At 42.3% G+C, this 17,727-nt stretch overlaps 1 protein-coding gene across 1 annotated transcript in view; it reads left to right on the forward strand.

Annotated features, from left to right (window-relative positions):
• Nucleotides 1-8,106: 8,106 nt before the first annotated feature.
• Ppa1 (inorganic pyrophosphatase 1) overlaps nucleotides 8,107-17,727 on the forward strand; it is a 28,788-nt gene continuing 19,167 nt past the window's right edge. Inside the window, exons 1-2 of the mRNA XM_051186780.1 lie at nucleotides 8,107-8,252; nucleotides 11,256-11,314. Of these exons, the coding sequence (XP_051042737.1) occupies nucleotides 8,189-8,252; nucleotides 11,256-11,314 (123 nt within the window). The 5' untranslated portion in view covers nucleotides 8,107-8,188. The remainder of the gene's footprint in view (nucleotides 8,253-11,255; nucleotides 11,315-17,727) is intronic.

A 17,727-nucleotide genomic window follows, 5' to 3' on the forward strand; every position in this document is an offset into this window, starting at 1 on the left:
AATTCCACAACCATGCCCAAGTGAAGAAGAGAGGACGTCTTCCAGCATGGCTTCCACAGAAGCAAGAGAACCTTTCCCAGAATTCTCTCTCACAGCTCCCTTTAAGTCACATTACCACAACCAAACCATTAGCAAGAGGAACAGAGACATTGTGATTAAACAAGACTAATCAGAACTGTCCCCTGGGCTTAGTACTGAGTTCCCAGAAGCACAAGGATAAGTGTGCAGGGGCAGGTGGATGTGGGTCTGAAGAACAATAGTCCTGTCAACAAAATTAAGAGGAAGGTTGTTATCTGTTACAAGAACAATGTATCTCTTTTTTTGTTGTTTTTTAAGAAGATAGGGTTTCTCTGTGGCTTTGGAGGCTGTCCTGGAACTAGCTCTTGTAGTTCCAGGCTGGTCTTGTAGATCAGGCTGGTCTTGAACTCACAGAAATCTGCCTGCCTCTGCCTCCTGAGTGCTCGGATTAAAAGCATGCACCACCACCACTTGGCAAGAACAATGTATCTCTTACAATGTATTTTTAAAACAGACTAATATAAGCTATTGAACATGGTTTGGTTGGTCAAGAGTTTGTCTAACATGCACAGAGCCCTCAGTGCTGCAAAACAAAATACATGGGTGTGGCGGTATACATCTGTGACTTCATCGCTTGAGAACTGGGGGTGGGAGAAGCTGAAATTCAAGTCCCTTCTCTGACTCCTATAGTGAGTTCACAGCCAGCCTGGGTTCCAGAAGATCTCAGTTCCAAGAAATTTTAAATTCATTTTCTAAAAAAGAACTAAAAAAAAAAAAAATGGAAAAAAAGAAATAAAAAATAGATGGGTTAAGAGTATTAGGAGTAAAACATTGTGTCATTCTTTTTGGGACCTGCCAATTGAAGTCAGATTAATCACCAAGTACCTTCCAGTCTAAGGCAAGGATATTTTGTTACTATGTCTTTCTTGGCTGCTTTTAGATACATGAGACAAGATTTGTTTTTTTTATTTTTGACACAGTATCTATGTAGCTCTGACTGGCTTGGAACTCATAGAGATTCACTGCCTTTCCCTCTTGAGTGTTGGAATTAGAGGCGTAGGCCACTATGCTGGGTAAGATTCTTAATATAAGCAAGAAATGAGCTTGAAAAAGAATTGGCAAAATAAGTGGGATGAGAAGAGAGAATTCAAAAGTCTGTGATCAGGAGACTCAACTGTTGCTTGGCTATGACAAAGAAAGGCTGGGAATTGAGAAATACATTGAGTAACAGGCATGAATGACTGGGTGAAAGTTAGTCTTGGGACAGACTCATGGAGAAAATAATTTAGGAACTTTAGATCTTTCCTTAGTAATTAGGTATGGGGCTGCCTGGAACCACAGAGGCTATCTATCCATAATCTCAAGAGTGTTGTACAATTGGCCAGCACTGGCCTGGGTGAAAGGAGACCACGGTTGTTGAAGAACAGTCTTTGTGTTCTCAAGTGTCTGTGGGCAGGAAAAAGGCTAACAACAACTCAGCTTCCAAGGATTTTCCAGATATAACCAAGGTTCGTGTTTGGAATATAAGAGCCCTTCAGGATGAGAAGGCTAAGAGCCTTGAAAACCTATACCAGGGGGCAGCTAAGGGGAGACTGAATCCATCCACATTAAGCACAACTACAAGCTCCAAAAGGTCAGTATATTCTGGTTTTTATTTGTTTGTAAGACTAGGTCTTCCGTAGCTCAGGCTGGCCTTGGCTCAGGAAGTAGCAGAGGCTAACCTTGAACTTCTGATCCTCCTGTTTCTACTTCCTAAGTGCTGGGAGGTGCTGGCCTATAGGCATTCACTACCACGTCTGGCACTCAGTCTTTGTTTAAAAACTGCACACTAGGACTAGATAGAGAGTACATAGCACTTGTTTCTATGTTCATAAGTTTCTGGATTAGAGAGGCATATTTGATTATGATGCTACAAGTAGCAGGAGATACTGGTAGGTGAAGGGGGAGATGAACATATGTGACTAAGACTTTAATAATAGAAAATAATACTGTACCCAGTGTCTGCGTCTTTCTTCACATACATGCTTGCCTATGTACCCCTTTAAGGACCAAATTTCCACACACAGAGACATCAGAAAACATCCCAGGGCTTTGTTGATAACATATATGGAAACATTTATATATAAATGGTATATGTTAGAGCTAAAGCATATATATATATACACCATTTCATTATTTTTTAAACATTTTAATGACTTATTTATTCTTATTTTATGTGCATTGGTGTTCTGCCTGCCTGTATGTCTGTTTCAGGGTGTCAGATCTCCTGGAACTGGAGTGATAGACAGTTTTGAACTGCTGTTGTGAACTGAGAATTGAATCTGGGTGCTCTTGGAAGAGCATTGTTTAAAGCTCTTAAACTTTGAGCCATCTCTGCAGCGCAACCCCCCCCCCCCACATTATTATTGTTTTGATCCTCCTACCTCAGCCTCCTCAGTGCTGGGATTATAATCTGTTCTGTCTGTATTTGTATCTTTTTTTTTCAATGCTTGAGGCACTGGTGCTGCAATAATGGGCTCTCATTATGCAGTATGATGTTTTCCAGGCTTATGGCATGCTGTACCATGTGTCAGGGTTTTGCTTTTGTCTGGGCCATCCATCTGTTTTAATAGAGATACTTTTGATTTTATGAAACAGAAATCTTCAACTGAATCCAAGTATTACCATTAAAACTGCAAGGAATTTATTATGTAATGGAATGAGACATTCAGAAGCCAAGCATAGCCAGGGCTGGTTAAATCTGCAGCTTCAAGGCATCATCATAGGACTTGGGTTAGTGTTCCATCATTCTTTGTGGTTGATCTCTTTGTGCTGTCTTGGCTCCCAGACCGGTGTCATATGGGACTCTGCAGCATTAGCCACTTGTAGTCATCAGTTTTTGCTGGATTATGCTATGACAATAACCTCTAAATCTCTATGGCTTGAAACAAACATTTAGAAGTATATATGCACTTTAAGATAAAGATACACATTAGCAGTCCATCCCAGTAAACACAACTGTGTAATATTTACAAGTTACTGTGGTTGTTAGGGTCAGAGCCAGGTCCCGAACTTAAGAAACAAAATAATACTTAGTAAAAAAAAAAAAAAAAAAAAAAAAAAAAAGCCAGGCATGGTGGAGCACGCCTTTAACCACAGCACTCTGGAGACAGATGCAGGTAGATCTCTGAGTTCCAGGCCAGCTAAGGCTACATGGTGAGACCCTGTGTCATCCATCCCCTCCTCTCCCTGCCAAAGAAAGAAGAAAAGGAGATTTATTCAATGTGACCACACTGGGGAGAGGAACAAAGAGGACTCCTACCCCACTCCCACCCCCCCAGTCCATCTTCTGGGTCCTGGCATGATGCAGATTTAAATAGAAGGCAAGGAACATGTACAGCTAAACAGTCCTGGTCAAAGTGTGGTCCTGCCCATCTTCACTTGCTCTGCCCCAGTCAAGTGTGTGACCCTGTTTCCCAGAGAGCTGGCCGGCTGTGCCAGGCTTCAGGCTCTTCTCTCAGCACACAATCCTGGGGAGAGTCCAGTTTTTGAGAGTCATTATTTAAAAGTCTGATAAGCAATAGATGGGACACAAATGTCTCTTTAGAGTGTCTTCATTCCTGCTGGGACAGTTACATGACTGAAAAGAAGAAACCTCTGGCAACTATGGCCCACTTAACTCCTCCCTTGAAGGTTGGAGGAGGGGCTGTGTGCTCTGAAGCAAACCTGTACAGAAACTCTTCCTCAGTGCAGTCTATGAGGAAGGCGACAATAAGGCCTGAGCAGGCTTCTGGCACCCTCCATTTCCACCAGCCTCACCCAAGCTCTGAGCTACATACAGGGTTTCTTCTTTTCTTGGTTGAGACAGGGTCTCACACCATAGCCCAGGCTAGCCTCAAACTCACTCAATAGCCGAGGTTGCTTTGAACTCTGGGAAATTGTTCTTCCTCAGCCTCCTGAATGCTATGACAGAATTTCTTTTAAAAACAATTCTGAGTCGAGCCTAGTAGAACAGGTTTGTTATCACAGCTATGCCAGAGCCAGAGCCAGAGGTCAGAAGATGGAAAGGTCAATGCCTGCCTTGCCTACAGAATGAGTGGAAGGTCTGAAGGGCTCTGGTAGGCCACAACATGGCAAACATGGTTCTGGAAGATCTTGCCACCTCCTTGCTAAACTGCTAGATTAAGATCTATATTCTTTGTTGGTTACTTCCTCCTACTGAGACTGACCACCAAGGCCCAGCAACCAAAAGCTCCCTTTTGGCTGTTCTAATTAACATGCTGAATCAAAACAAACCAACTCAGGTTTCCCTTTATAAACCACCATTTACCTGTGGGCCACCTCTGTGTCCTCTTTATCCAGAGGTAGTCCAAGGCAAATATCCCTTCCCACCCCCCATCCCTTGTTCCTTTTCCCTTGTCCTCTGTCTTTGTCTCTCACCCCCTCTGGGGCTGAGAACTTGGTCTTGGTGTCCTGTGCAATTCTGGGCCTTTCAAGGTCAGCCTGGTTAACTTAGTAGGACCCTACCTCAAAATAAAAAGTAAGAGCAGGGCTGGGGATAAAACTTAGTGACAAAACTCTTGCCCAGCATGAATGAAGCCCTAGATTCAGTTACCAGAGCTACTAAAAACAAACTAACTAAATAAACCCAATTTGGATCAGGTAATTTTCCCACTAAAAACCTCTCATAGATGATGAACACTCTTCATCTTGCCTGTGTACATGAGCCTCTGTGTGTGTGTGTGTGTGTGTGTGTGTGTGTGTGTGCATGTCTGTGCCTGTGTATGTGTTTGGAGGTCAGAGTTTGATGTCAGGTGTTTTCCTTAAATGCTTTTCCATGCATTTAGATTACCAGGGTACAAGACACCACACCTGTCATTTTACAGAGGTACTGGGGATCCTAACTCAGGTCCTCTTGTTTAGGTGGTAAGAACTGCACTGACTGATACATCTTTCTACCTCCTGCTTTCTTCTTTTGGCAGGATCTGGCTGTCAACCTACTATGAAGCAAGAATGACCTTGAATTCCTTATCCTTCTGTCTTTATCTCCTGAGTGCTAGGATTATAGGCTTATGCTTCTAAGCCTGTTTTTTGTTTTTTGTTTGTTTGTTGTTGTTGTTTTGTTTGTTTTTTGGTTTGTTGAGACGGGGTTTCTCTGTATAGCTTTGAAGTCTGTTCTGGAACTAGTTCTATAGACCAGGTTGGCCTCAAACAAACAGAGAACCACCTGCTTCTGCCTCCCCAGTGCTGGGACTAAAGGTGTGTGCCACCAGCTCTAAGCCTGGTTTTAGGTGGTCTTGGAGACTGAACCTTAGGCTTTGTTGTATTCTAGGTAAGCACTCTACCAATTGAGCTCTATCTCCAACCTAATTTTCTAAATTAATCATTATTTTTATTTTCTATGTCTGTATGTTTTGGCTGCATGCATATCTGTGCTTGTGTGCCTGAGAGAGGTTCATCGCAGGTTCAAAATGGCATCCTTTGAAATGTGAGTGACAGATGGTTGTGAGCCAGCATGGGGGTGCTGGTAATTAAACCTGTGTCATCTGGAAGAACCTGTGCTCTTAACCACTGAGCTATCTCTCCAGCCCCTACCCCAGCTTTATAAAAAAGCATATTTATTTTCACTCAGAAGGCAGAGGTAGGCAGATTTCTGAGTTCCAGCCTAGCCTGACCTACAGAGCAAGCTTTAGGATAACCAGTGATATACAGGGAAGCCATGTCTGGAAAAAGGAACATATATATATATATATATAATTGACCTGCATTATGTATGTATATATACTGCATGGGTCCTGGAGACCCCAGAGGCCATAACAGGGCATTAGACTCCCTGGAACTGGAAGTACACAAGGTTGAAAGTACAAAAGGCTTTAACTGCTGAGACATCTTAGAACCCTCCAGCCCAGTGTTTTCAGATAAGGTCTTACTGGAGAGCCTAGGCTGGCCTTGAACTTGTTATCCTCCTGTCTTAGCTTCCCAAGAGCTGGGATTATCCCAACATGCCACCAAGCCTGGCTGAACAAGTTTCTCAAGGTCTTTGGGCTCATTACCCTTGACAGCTAGGGAAAGTTACAATGCACAGGGCTGGGCGTTTTACTACAGTGAATACTGATTGGCTCAATGGATCAGAGGTAGAGTGTAGGTCCAGAGGTCAGGGAGATGATATCACCTCATCTGGCTCTGAGGGAAAGTGCATATAAGGTATTATTATTGTATCATTTCTGGACATTCAGTCAGAGATGAAGCTCAGGGTTTGTTCAAGAGCACTGATTCCACTTTCTCAAAGACAAAGAGAGGGAGGAGAGAAAGAGAGAAAGAGAGAGAGAGAGAGAGATATTCAGATATGGATGCAGCCCTCAATATATTCCCAGACTGGGTCCTGCTAACTATTATTATGTGCAGAGATTCCTGCTTTCAATCCTGTATTACCAACTAGGCTATTACTCTATCATATATATATATATATATATATATATATATATATATATATATGTATATTTTTTCTGCCTGCATATTCAGAAACTGTGGTGTTGTGTTCAAAAGTGAGTCACAGCCTTATGAAAATTAATGGGTGTCAGCAGGGTGATCAGTTGGGAGGAGGGACAGGGAGGAACACAAACTAATGAGAAATTTGTCTTTATCTTTTTTTTTTGAGACAGGGTCTCTTGTAGTCCAGACTGGCCAAGGATGACCTTGAACTCATGATCCTCTTGCTTCTACATCCTAAGCACTGGGGCAACATGTATGTATAATCATGACAATTTAAGAATTAATTTTATTAGGTTTTCACTTGATACTTGGCTTATACATTCCATTTATATAATAGACATTGTTTTGAAAGTAGTTTAAAGAAACTGTCTTTAAGATACTGAGCTAAACTGGGTGGTGTTGGCACATATCTTTAATCCTAGTATTCAGGTACATTTCACAGAACAAGTTCCAAGACAGCCAGGCCTACACAGAGAAACTGTTTGAAAAACAAACAAAAAAACCAACCAACCAACAACAACAACAAAAAACCCCAACAACAAAACAAAAAAGTTAAACAATATTTAAAAAGAAAATCTGCCTATCATTTTAAAAAGTAAAATTACCTATTTTTTTTTTAAAGTAGATATTTTCCGGGATTAAAGTTAGGTTTGTCTTATTTTGAGATAGTTTCATACTGAAGCATGAGGTGACCTGGAACTCACTATGTAGCTCAGGCTGGCCTTGAAGTTGTGGCAATTCTCCTGCCTCAGTCTCCTAAGTTCGGGGTTACAGGTTAGAACCACCATTCCTGGCTTATAATTAGTTATAGAATATTCAAATATATTCTATAAATAAAATATATAAATAAAAATATATATTTAACCTTATCGGACTGGGAAAGTTAGTGATGTCCAAGGCCTCACACTTTGAGGGATGGTGCCTAGCCTGAGGTGGTTCAGAAGTAGGAAAACAAGCTCCAAGAAGCTGCTCCTGGGAGAAATGTCCTTAAGGAACTGAGTGCACTCCGGGCTTCCCAAGTGCTTCAATCTCAGTCCCAGTGGCCCTGGGGAGAAAACTGCCACAACTGGGGAGGGTAGGAACTTCGGACTTGTCCAAGCAGAACCCACCCAACAACCCAGAAGAGACTGAGTCAGGAAGCCTTAGTAAGAGCAAATTTACCCCATGTCAACCTCTGGAAAATGAATGGAAGAGCAGGCATTTTGCTGGTAGCTCTAAAGTGTGCCAAGTCACAGCCTATAGTTTTCAGAGCAGGGTCGGTGAAACCCTCAGCTTTAATGAGAAGCAGGCGGCTTATCAAGGCCTCCAGAGATAAGGAACTCCTGCAGGCTATGAGTGCAGTCAAAGGTGAGCGCCCCGTGTGCGTCTGCAGAATAATTTGCGTTCTAACCCTGGTGAGCCACCAACCGGCTGACAGTTTCAAGAGGGTAGCGGGCGCTGGCCACGTGGCCCAGGCTGGGAGCCAGGGGCGGTCCTGGGGGCGGGGCATGTGGAGGCGCGCCGGGCTGAGTGCGCCTGCGCATGGGGGCGGGGCAGGGGCGGGACGCAAGCGGAACCCAGCTCATTAAAGAGGCGGCGCGGGTGACCAGCTGGTGGGCCCTCGGTGCGCAGGCGCGTGCCTCTCCTCCTGTCGGATTGCTCGGTGTCGGGGCTGCTTGGTTGTGTGGCTGTGCAGCGGTGGCGGCGCGTCTCGGACATCATGAGTGGCTTCAGTAGCGAGGAGCGCGCCGCGCCCTTCACCCTCGAGTACCGCGTCTTCCTCAGTGAGTGGCGGCGGCGCGCGGCGCGACCCCCATTCATTCCAGCCCGACCTCTGGGAGCCAGCGGGCGGGCGGGCGGCGGGGTTGGCGAGGGCCGCCATCCCACTGCCCACCGCGATCGCTCTCTCCACACATTCGAACTTGGCCACGTGGGAAAGGAAACCACTGAGTCACCCTAAGAAGGTGTCGGGAGGTGACAACAGTCACCGTAAGAGGATTGTCCTCAGAGCATCGCGGACGGGCGGGCGGGCGGGCGGCAATTTCCTCAAGACCTTAATTCGATCCCGAGGAGGATCCAGCCCTCCGCGGTGTTCTAGAGTTGGGAAACTGAGGCCCAGGTCTTGCTGGGTTGGCCCTCGATTAGCAGCGCTCCTGCCTCGTGCTCTGTGAGCCTTCTCGGAGCACTGATGGTTGGGAGTGCTCCCTAGGAAACTGAAAGCTTTCCCTCCCCAGGCAGACTGATAACCGACAGCTGAGGAGCAGGAGGGAGAGCACCCAGGTTCTTAACCCTGGTGCAGGGACCCGAGTCCTGACCTACTAGTTATTCCCAGCCCTGCACTCAGAAAAGAAAGGTGGAGCGCTCGGCCTTCCAGGTCTTGCCATCTTCTGCCTTGTTGGTGCTGGAAGCTTCCTATCTGGGCTTTCTCTTTAGTCCATCCCCCAGCTTCTAGGTATACTTTTATGGTGCTAACGAAGGCCTTGCTTTCATTTTGTAACCTCTTTATGTTATTTCGGAAGGGATGGACGAGGTATCGAGGTCTGAGTGGATGGAGGACTGGGCAGTAGACACTCCTGGAAAGAATTTACAAAGTATCTAGCAAATCGAAGTCTGGTTTGGAGCGAAAGGGACAGTGAATTCCTAAGCTTATACATCTAATGCAGATTAAATCACCAGGGGAAACCCGGGAAGGGTGGGCCTCGTTTTAATTAATTACAGAGTTAATAAGGGCAGTGTGTAGGAACTTTGGTCTGGAAATAGTTGGCCCCAGGATTTATCAGTGTACCTTAGAGTGACCCTTTGGGCGGATCGCTATATATGCAGAACAAATACCTGTTTTTTAACTTAGATAATGTATTGGCAGTGAGTATTTGGTTGTTAGTGGAGAACAAAGCCACTCCTTGACTTTGGATTAGGCCAAAGTTTATCAAAGGGATTGTCCTGAACGTAAGAAATAGTAATAATTTAGAATCACTATGTAATTTAACCAGTTCCCGACTTTTGAGCTTTTTAGAAATGGTAAGTTCTGTGAGCGGTGATGGCACACACCTAATCCCAGCACTGGGGAGGCAGAGGCAGTCGGAACCCTGTGAGTTTGAGGCCAGCCTGGTCTACAGAGTGAGTTCCGGGACAGTTCTGGTTGTTCCACAGAGAAACTGTCTTGAAAAACCAAAATGATTCCTAGAATTTTCCCCCTCCTTGTGGAGGATGGTGGTGGGTTGGGGCCACAGGGTTTTCCCTGGTCAGCTCAGCCTGGTTTCAACCTTGGCATCCTCCTGTTTCTACCTCCCAATTACTAGAAAATAGGCCCTGAGCACTATGCCAAACAGATGGCATTCATTCCTAATATAAATAATTTTTCTTTTCTTCATAATGTTACATTTTCCAATCTCTTCAAAACAGATAAAAGTCCATTTTGATCTGAGGACAGTGATGCTTGCAGCTCTACAGAAAATCATAAACTTAAAACATGAAATTAGCAGCTTTGGGGGGGCCAGTAACTTGATTGCAAGATTCTCAATGTGAACCTCATGGGTGGTAGAAGTCAAAAGTTAGATGTGCTTGGTGGTAGATTACAGAGTCACAACTAATGGAAAGGATCCTGGAGATACTAGATGTTCAGGTCTACTTTTGAATTTTAGACTTGAAGGAATGCAATGGTGTGGGTAGATTATTAGGTTTCCTGTAGAATGGACGGGAAGATTTTGTTTGCTTTAACTACATCCCCAGCTCTGTGGAAATTACTTTTGCTTTCTTTTTTCTTTATTTTTTTGAGGCAGGGTCTTATGTAGCCCAAGCTGGCCTCAAACTCCTTATATAGCCAAAGGATGACCTTTACCTTTAATTCCTGATCCTCCTGTCCCAGTCTCTCAAAAGTTCAGATCAGGCATGGGCCACCAACTCGAGGTGAAATTACTTTTCAGATAATGATAGTTCTAGAATATAGAAATTGCTTGTGAAGATGTCATTGTGATTAGATCATTCTTAAGGAAAGTCCTAATGTTGAAGCAGATCTGAAGTGTCACTTAAAACAGCATGAATTTCTAAGTTAGTAAATCAGTTGGTCTCTGAATGCAGGTATTTCACCAAGTTCTATAAGCAGTTAATTGTAATAATATATTATTAATATGTATAATATTTATTTTGTATACTAAGTCCTTCAAGGCTGGGGGTGGGAGAAATACAGTCAGGTCCTGGATCTCATAATAGGAATCAATACCAAGTATAAGCAGAAAGAGCACATAAGATGAAAATGAGGGGCTAGAGATTATACAATATGCATTGTTTGCTTTTAAACAGGATCTCAATCTCTCTCTCTACCCCCAACCCTCTCCCTGCTCTCTTTATGGCTGGTATAGAACTGATACTTAGACTAAGCTGGCTTCAAACTCAGAGTTCTTTCTGTCTCCTGGGTGCTGGGTTTTTGTTTGGTTGGTTTGGTTTTTGTTATTTTTGAGACAGGGTCTCATGTAGCCTATGTTGGCTACTACTACAGTCTTACTATGTGAACAAATACAACCTTGAACTCTCCATCTTCCCAATTTCTGGGTTTACAGGCACAAAACTATCAGGCTCAGCTGGAAAGTGGTTTCCTATTTTTTCATTCTTCCAGTATGAGGATTGAACTGAAGGATTTGCACATATTAGGCAGTTGTTTTACTACTGAGCAATATCCTCATACTGTTGTTTTTGTTTTGTTCTGGTTTTATGGTATAGGAGTAAAATCTTGGTGTTAAAAAAGTCATTTGGAAATATAACCACTCACAGCAGCTTTTCTTATTTTTCAGAAAATGAGAAAGGACAGTATATTTCTCCATTTCATGATATCCCAATTTATGCAGAAAAGGTAAGAATCCATGTCATTTGAATATGGTCTTTTTTTTCTTTCTCTTCCCTCCCCTTCCTTCTTCCCTCCCTTCCTCTCTCCTTTCTCTCTCCTTTCTCACTTTATGTATCCTTGAAGGTTCTAGAACTCACTATGCAGACCAAGCTGTCCTTGACCTCAGAGATCCACCTGCCTCTGCCATCTGAGTGCTGGGATTAAATACATATATGTTACCTCATCCAGCAAATAAAGGCTCTTAAATTAGCTCCCTGGTTGTACATAATGAATTTAATTAGATCTCAGTAAACACTTGAAATGTCTCATCTGTTAGCCAAAGGTTTGTTGAGTAAATAAGAAGTCATATTAAACCATATCATTGGATTAAAGAAGCAGCTAGAAGTTGGGGAAGGAATAGAAGCAGAAGTTTTTAAGATGCCTGTTTGTGTGTGTATCAGGGAGGTTCACATTGGTATGTGTGTTTGGAATGGAAGCCATCCTCTTATAACGGTTTCAAATAAACCAGGCGGCATAAAATTTTGATTGTGGGATGTTTATTAAACAGTGAAAATAAACTCAGTGAGTACAAGAAAACGTAGTACTTTTAGTAGATTAGTGAATTTTGTGAACAGTGTTAAGAAAGGTTTACACAGACCTCTGAAAATATGTCTCTTGTACATAACAGTGAACTGCAGAAATCTGACTTTAGCGCATATTGGTAGGTTTGCCACAAATTAGTAAGAATCTTTACTTTCCTAGGAAAAAAGTCTATGGCTTTATATAAATATTTATTGCCCTTGGTAGTATATTACCAAAAAAAATTTTTTTTTCAATAGCTAGGCTTTATACCTGTTGGGAAATTCTTTGTTGCTTGACTATATTTTTAGTTTTGGCTGGGTATAAAGGTTTACACCTATAATCTCAGTCTGATGCAGAAGGATTGCCTCTACTTCTAGACCAATCAGGGTCAAACAGACAGACAAACAAATAAACAAAACAAAACAGCTTAGGTTTTTATATTTATATTGCAGCAGGAGAAGTTTTTACTCCATAGGAACTTGACACATGGGAGCTCTGATTGCTTTCACATGGGTCAGTCTTTCCTTTAGGAAGTATGGTTTGCATTAAAGACAAAGCTTTTTGAGTTGTAAAAGTTGCACTGGCCTTCTACCATGTAGGCTTTGGGAATCAAACCCAGGTTGCCAGACTTGACATGCACATTTACCCACTGGGTCTTCTCACGGGCCCTCATAGACTTTAACTCAGTGTTGATATATAATCCATGTGGACCCCATAATATTGTCAGGGTAGAATCTCACCTCATGCTCAAAGCATCACTGTTCTCTTCCATAGAAATAGACCTGTAAGGCTGCTGAGATGAATCAAGAACACTTGCCCTGGAGGAAGATAACCAACACATACACATATACACATACACATTATTATGTGTATGTACATACACATAATATCTTCTTTAAAATTAAGAGAAAAATAGATGTATATATTGAGTTATACTTTACTAGGAAGTGTGCTGACCCTGGGACACTGGCAAGAAATCCAGTTTGTAGGTAGCTTTAGAGGATCCTGTCTGACCAATGCCCCCTCCCCCTTGGATTCAGTGGAGCAAACAAAGGCAATTATGTACTGTAGTTACATAATTGGATGTCTTCCCTATGGGAGCCTCACAGTTGTATTTATTCGGGTTCTCTGGTTTGGATCATCTATGTATGGTCTGGTAGTATGCACACCATACTGTAACATGCTTCACAGTAATCCTCAGGCTCTTCAATGATATGAAGGAAACAGAGTCTGGGTTGGGGTGCCATCCATTGCACATGGGTGTGCTGAGGAGGGAAGTATCTTGATACAGAGCTGGTTTTCCATGTTCACAGGAAGTCACTGTTCTTGCCAAGGGTCACCATAGTTGTGGCTCCTGCTCTTAGCAGTTTCAAGACACTCTGAAATAGGAAACAGATGAAGTTTTGGCATCCTGCAAAACACCATTTCTCAGAGACTGTTGTGTCTGTGATGGGATTACTTAGGAATCTTTTTCATAAGATACAAATTCCTGTGACAATCAGATTTCTAGTTTCTCTTTACTGCCCAAGAAGCTGGAAAAGGTTCATTTGTTTTTTAAGGAAGTTATTTAATTGAAATGCAAATAAGGGTGTGGATGACAGATGTTAGTTTGGATTACAACAACAACAAAAAAAAGCAACCTACCTAATACAGAAGAGTGTAATTTTATCTATTTTTCAACTTAAATGAATTGTGTGTGTGTGTGAGTGTGTGTATGTGTGTGAGAGTGTGTGTATGTGTATCAGTGTGTGTGTGTATGTGTGTGTGAGAGAGAGAGAGAGAGAGTGTGTGTGTGTGTGTGTGTGTGTGTGTGTGTATAGGAAGGCACAAATGCTACAGTGCTCATGTGGCAGTCAGAAAACAACTTGGTGGGGTCAGTTCTCTCTTTCCATCTTGTATGGCTTCCAGGAACCCAACTCAGGTTGCTCTCTTGTGTAGCAAGTGCCCTAACCTCAGGAGGCATCTCTCTGCCTCTTCCTGACCCCTGAATTCTGATGTAAGTGAGTAGTTTTTTTTTATGTAGTTGTGGGTAGTGAGGGTGTGCCCTTAACAAGTGATGGTATACTTTTAATGACTCCACTCCTCTGTAGAAAAATATCCGAGGACTTAGGGCTTTTATTCCATGTCAGACCTTTCAGTCCTGATAATACTGGGTCTGCTTTGCTTTAGCTAACAAAGCAGCAGGATCAGGAAATTCTTGTAAATCAGGTGTGCTGCTGGACTCTGTCCAAACATAGTGGGCAGTAAAGAGGAAGGCAGGGACTTTACTGGATTTTGTTTTGTTTGGTTAATTTAAAAAATGTTCTTTGTGTTGGAGTCTATTTAGGGTTTAAATTTAAAAGTGTGGTTATCACTGAGAATATCTTCCATGACTATTTATTAGAAATAAATAGAAAACAAACTCAGGACAATGGAAAACTGAACCTGGTATAAACAATATGGAATCCTGAGTAGATAAAGATCAGTTTGATTCTGGTTTTGGTTTTGCTTTTGGATTTTATTTCCTCTTGTTACTGAGAGTTGAACCTAGGCTGTTATGTTACACTGTGATGGGCACACGTTCTACCAGTAAGCCGTATATTATATATCCCTAACCCTCTTTTTATCTTAGAGACAGGATCTTATGAAGTAGCATAGCTCATTCTCTATCCCAGGCACCTTTGATTTCACCATCTTTCTGCCTCAGCCTCCTGAGTAGCTAGGATTAGAGGCAATTTGATCAGGCCCATTCTATACAATGAAAGTTGACTTCAAACTACTGATAGCCCTGGCTCAGGTCCCTGAGTTTCCATTTACTCCCACTAGGATTGTAGGCATACATTACTACAACCAGCCAAGATTCAACCTTAAAATGCTCAGCTGTCATGACTTGATACTATAATTTTAGAAATTTGATGTTTCTTAGGGCTGAATCTTCAGTGCTAATGTTAAATGCTAGTAGTTAGATACTAGTAGTGACTTTACTTTTCTGTTTTCTAGGCTCCTGGAGGGCATGTATAAACATGAAGCTATCTCTTTTTCTTCCATTACAAAAACAAAACAAAAAAACTCAAGCTTTATTTAGATAGACTGATGTTTAAATGCTTAGTCATTGTAAATCATAGGCAGGTTTGACAACGGAAAACTCTTGCTTGGTTTGTACAGAAGAGAAGATAAAAGGTATGGTTAGAGTATCTAAGCAAATTGCAATCATTCTGTAGTATTTCTGAAGAGGAAACAGCCTTGGTCTTAGTTCATATGGCAGATTAAGTTCTTTTTTTTGCATAGATGCCTATGGCCATTGTATTTCTCACTACAGGAGTAAATTTGATCAGCCTATTGAAAGCTTCAATCATAGGAGAAAGGTGCTCCGTTTCAACATCCCTAAACTGAAGAACACTTAGAGTTTCAGATTTCAGAGCAGCTTGAATTGCTGGATTAGATGTGCTCACCCTGTAAAAGCCTGTGCAAGTATATCAAAGCCTAAGAACCTCTGAAATCTGAAACATTTATGGTCCCGGCCATCTTTATGATATGTTATAAGTGTGTATGTATAGGAATGTCCCTGCCATGGTGCAGGTGTACAGGTCAGAGGATAGTTTGTGGAGCTGTTCTCTTTTACCATGTAGGTTCTCAGCATTGAACTCAAGTTGTCCTACTTGCTGCAAAGCACCCCTATCCCACGGGCCATCTCACCAGCCCTGCTCTAAACATTTGCATAAGAGACATTCAGCTTGTACTACTGGAAATTTGGTGTGTGTATTTAGTTTTTATTTGTTTGGTGTGTGGTGTGTGTGTTTCAACTCTAATAGGTTAACTCTCTTGACTCTTAACAATATGTTGAGCAGTAGTCTTTTGGTTGGTATGTGGGTATGTGTCACATTTTCTTTGGTTGAATTACTTTTTTTTTTTTTTTTAAAGGAAATACATTTATTTAGTACTCAACAAAAATAGAGGCAGGCATGGCAATCACAGAACAATCACCTGCTCTAAGTTACAACTCTGAGTAAGTGGCACAACAGTGTTAGCTTTGGCCATCATATTTTTATCAAGTAGGCTCACTTATTAACAAGATAATTCAGAAATTTATTTTTTAATTTAAATTTTTGATGTGTATGAGTGTTTGCTTGCATGTATGTCTGTGTACCATATGTGTGCCTGGTGCCTGCCTGGAAGCATGAAGATCGCCCAGGATTGAAGTTACAGATGGTTATAAGCTATCATGTGGGTGCTAGGAACCTAATCTAGGTCCTTTGGAAAAGCAGTCCTTCTCTCCAGTCTTCTATTTTCTTTTAACTACTTAGAGCATATCCTTCTAAAACATAATTTTGTTTTGTTTTTGTTTTTCGAGACAGGATTTCTCTGTGGCTTTGGAGCCTGTCCTTGGAACTCCCTTTGTAGACCAGGCTGGTCTCAAACTCACAGAGATCCTCCTGAGTTTTATTTTATTTTATTTTATTGGTCTTTCAAGGCAAGGTTTCTCTTTAGCTTTTGAGCCCATCCTGGAACTCTCTCTATAGACCAGGCTGGCTTTGAACTCCCTGAGATTCACCTGCCTCTGCCTCTGCCTCCCAAGTGCCACCACCGCCTGGTTTTCTATAACATAATCTTAAGAGACTAAAGATTAAGAGTTAAAATCCCTTGTTTCTCAGTGAGCTGAGAGTAAGGGAAACTCTTGACAGAGATGGTGAAGCCTGGTACCTGTGTGAGAGCTCCATCATCAGGCTGAGTGTGGTGGCACATCCCTAGAATTCCAGCAGTTAGGAAGCTGAGATTGAGTTTAAAGCCAGCTAGATCTACATTGGAAAACCCTGTATCACATCAACAAAGTATGATTATGGGCAGGAGCATTTCCTTATAAATACAGTGTTGGCTCAGAAAGTGGGTGGGTGGACAGCATTTATTTCCTTTGAAGCAGGGTCTCATGTAGTCTCTGATGCCCTTGAATTTGCCATGTTTCTGAGAATTACCTCAGCTGCCTCTGCTTCCTGGGTTGCTGGAGCAACAGGTGTGTATCACCACACCTGGATTAGGAACTGATAAGCGTCCAACCCAGGGCCTTCATTCATTCGAGGCAAGCCCACTACCAACTTCAATGCATTTATTACCTTCATTGTTTCTGAGACAGGGTCTCATGTTCCCAGGCTCTCTCCCAACCTATGGCCAAGGATAACTTTGAACTCCTGATCCTCCTTCCGTCCTTCATCTCCAAAGGCATGTGCCATCATGCCTGGTTTGTCCAGTGCTGGGGATGGAGCCTGAGTTTCATGCATGCTCCATAAGTTCTCTAGCAGCCAAGCTAGAGTTCTTAACATTGTTTAGCTTTTTGAGTGCCTGCAGTAGAATTCTTTTGTATTACCACTTTTTTCCTTCTGATTTGTTCCTTTTCTGTTTTAATAGTTTATAATAGCAGGCAATTTTAGCGTCTATGCGTATTTGTCATTTAATTCCACTAACATGATCAGTGTTCCTAGCCTCTTAGTGATTCAGCTGTACCTGATCCTGCTTCACTTTGTAGCTCTTGAATTCCCATCTCCAGTCATAGCTCACACTACTTTTTATTTATTTACTTTTTAATATCCAGGAGTGAATTCTTTTTGTGGTTTTGCTTTTTATTTTTTCAGATAGGGTCTCATGCAGCCCAGACTAACCTTGAACTTGTTATGTAGCAGAGGCTGGTCTTCTGAACCTCTAAGTGCTGAGTTTACAGGTGTTTTCCTTGTCCAGGCATTGTATACCATTCCTTGGGTGGTGGGGGGGAGGGAAAAAGAGAAAAATGACCAAGTTGAGGGGCTCATTTAATCTTTCATGCTGCGACAGTGCCACCTTGTGAACCTTCCCGGTATTGCTGTTGGAAACAAATTCAGGGTTTTGTTTTT

Source organism: Phodopus roborovskii, unplaced genomic scaffold, assembly GCF_943737965.1.
Source record: "Phodopus roborovskii unplaced genomic scaffold, PHOROB, whole genome shotgun sequence".
In the NCBI taxonomy this organism is placed as follows: domain Eukaryota; kingdom Metazoa; phylum Chordata; class Mammalia; order Rodentia; family Cricetidae; genus Phodopus; species Phodopus roborovskii.